Source organism: Montipora foliosa, chromosome 11 (assembly GCF_036669935.1).
Source record: "Montipora foliosa isolate CH-2021 chromosome 11, ASM3666993v2, whole genome shotgun sequence".
NCBI classification, from domain to species: Eukaryota; Metazoa; Cnidaria; class Anthozoa; order Scleractinia; family Acroporidae; genus Montipora; species Montipora foliosa.
In genome coordinates this window covers 25,417,248-25,419,747 of record NC_090879.1, presented here as the reverse complement: position 1 = coordinate 25,419,747, position 2,500 = coordinate 25,417,248, and the positions used below count along the sequence as shown (strand labels likewise).

Here is a 2,500-nt window from a genome sequence, read left to right as displayed (position 1 = left end):
TGCAAACATTAAAACTTCTTCCTTTCAACTGCTTTCCAACCTGCACTACATTCTCTAAGTCAAATTTTAAAAAGCCACGATTTTATTCGTCAGTTTTTCAAAGTTGTAGAGATTATGAATCGATACATATTTTAGAAATCGTAGGTACGACGTAAGCGTGGTATAAAGGCATACTGTATTTCGTAGACTGGACTGGACTGGACTGGACTGGATTGGGGACTTGTAAAACGCGGACTAGTAAAACGCAGACTTGTAAACCCCCAAAAAATGTTAGCTTTATTAACACGATCACCTGCTATTTAAAGAACCTCTCAATTGAAAGAAGAGCTATCCAAACTCCTAACATTAATATATACAATACAAATACTTCTGCAAATAAGATTCATAATCTAATTTAATGTCATTGTGATAGTTGTATCTAGAAATAAACGTGATTGTATTGTGGGTGTTTAATAGCAAAAAAAAACTGCATAACTTTGGAGACGCGAGACGACAATTTTCGTTTTTAACGCAACTAGGTTAAGACATTTTTACTAATGTAACAATCCCACATGCTACACAGATCTCTCAACAGTTTAACGACGTCAATAACAATAAGAAACGGTTTACCTCAAAAGAGGTATCATAACTGCTAACAGTAACGTACAATACAAATCTACAAATAATATTTATAATCTAATTTCGCATCATTGTAATCTGTATCACATAATATTGTAAAGTAACAATCCCAGATATTACAGTTCAACGGTGTCAATAACAATTAGAAAAGTCGTAGTTTTTAATCTGATGCTTTCAAATACCCGGGACATGATATGGTGACATGACCGTGACAGACCACAGTCCAACTAGAACACGGAAAATTAACAGGAGGTTTTCGTTTTTTCACGAGAGACGGTAGCTTGAAAGAAGCTGCCATCTTCGCGCGACAATTACAATGCAAATTTATGTTGAGTGTTGGCGCGAATTTTTGATGAGATCAAAGGTCAACAGACACATTTCCGTTTCCTGTAGCAAAATAAGTGACCGTCGCTCAATACAATTTTTATCTACGCCGGGGCATCTAGTTTTGAAGCTAGGAAGAAAATAAGGTTTTGTACTTTTTTCCTGGGAAGGGATGGTTCCTTTATCAGAATGTTTGTGAACGTATTGAAGGCTACTTATTGTACATGTTGCGTGACAGAAAGCAGGTGATCCGAAAATAAAACTATCATTATTGTTGTTGTTCTTCTCCTTATTATTATTATTATTATTATTATTATTATTATTATTATTATTATTATTAATTGCTTGTAAATTTATAGTTCTTACCTTTTGGAGATATTTTAATGTTTGTAAATATTTTTATCATGGAAATAAAGTGATTATTGGTCTTTAAAATTTATTATTATTATTATTATTATTATTATTATTATTATTATTATTATTATTATTATTATTATTATTCAACCGGCTCCTTAATGATTGATTCGATGAAACAAAATTAGGATTTTGAACTGGTGCTAAATAAATTTATTCGTGGCCAAAACTTTTTAAATCGTTTGTAACTGGCGCATATCAACCCCTTTGGTAGCTAAAACGTCGAACAGGGATTGTTTCGCTCCCTAAACCGTCGAAATAAAATAGCATTAAAACAAATGGACAGTTTTACAAGTCCACGTTTTACTAGTCCACGTTTTACTAGTCCAGTCCAGTCCAGTCCAGTCTAGTCCAGACCAGTCCAGTCCAGTCCACAAAAAAAAATTTGTCTGGTATAAAAGGTACGGCATTTGGACTCTTCATTCATCAAAGACAACTAAAAAGTTAGCAACAGAAGCTGCACGGAGAAAATATACCGCCAGCCATTTTTCTAATGACTGCTGTCCTTAACTAAGTAAGACTGCTGGAATAGTTTTCAAATTTACGGGCTAAATTTGTTCTTATGAGATCAATTTGGGTGTCTAAAATGCTAGTCTCCTTCGCAGCCGTTATTAGTGTCGTCACGCAACGCTCCTCTCCACTAACTTTGTGTGGAGGAGCGTCGCGTGACGACCGTAATAGCTACGAGAATGCAAGCCATTAGTTTCCCATTTGCGGGATTTTACTGTACACGTGCATTAGTATAATATTAATCAGGGGCGGTGTGTTTCTCTTCGGCTCTTAATTTTTGACTTTGTTTGCATCGGTTATGCGCCCAGTGTACTGAATATATGCTCTACGAAAGGGCGGTATGGCCTCAAAAGTTCGGGACGAGAGGGATTCCCAGAAAATATCGATTTTGATGGCTGTAAAGTGTCATTAACCGAACAAAGAATCGGGCGCGGTAAAAGTATTAAACGATGGAAGTGGGATTACCTTCGTGTTCATCGCGTTCGTTAGTTTCGCTGGAGCCTTCTTCTTCAAGCTCAGTTAAGAGTTCTGACGATGTATCGTTTCTCTCTGGCGAGCCACGACCGCTTTCGTCTTCTGGAGCCTTTCTGCTGGTATTTTCAATGAAGGCAGTAGCCTCATTGTGACATTTGTG

At 36.4% G+C, this 2,500-nt stretch overlaps 1 protein-coding gene across 1 annotated transcript in view; it reads right to left on the bottom strand.

Moving 5' to 3' along the window:
- The window catches only part of LOC137975938 (uncharacterized), a 13,331-nt gene that overhangs the window by 10,292 nt on the left and 539 nt on the right, over positions 1-2,500 (bottom strand). The window contains exon 2 of the mRNA XM_068823151.1: positions 2,332-2,500. This exon is cut by the window's right edge and continues 82 nt beyond it. Coding sequence (XP_068679252.1) covers positions 2,332-2,500 — 169 coding nt within the window. The remainder of the gene's footprint in view (positions 1-2,331) is intronic.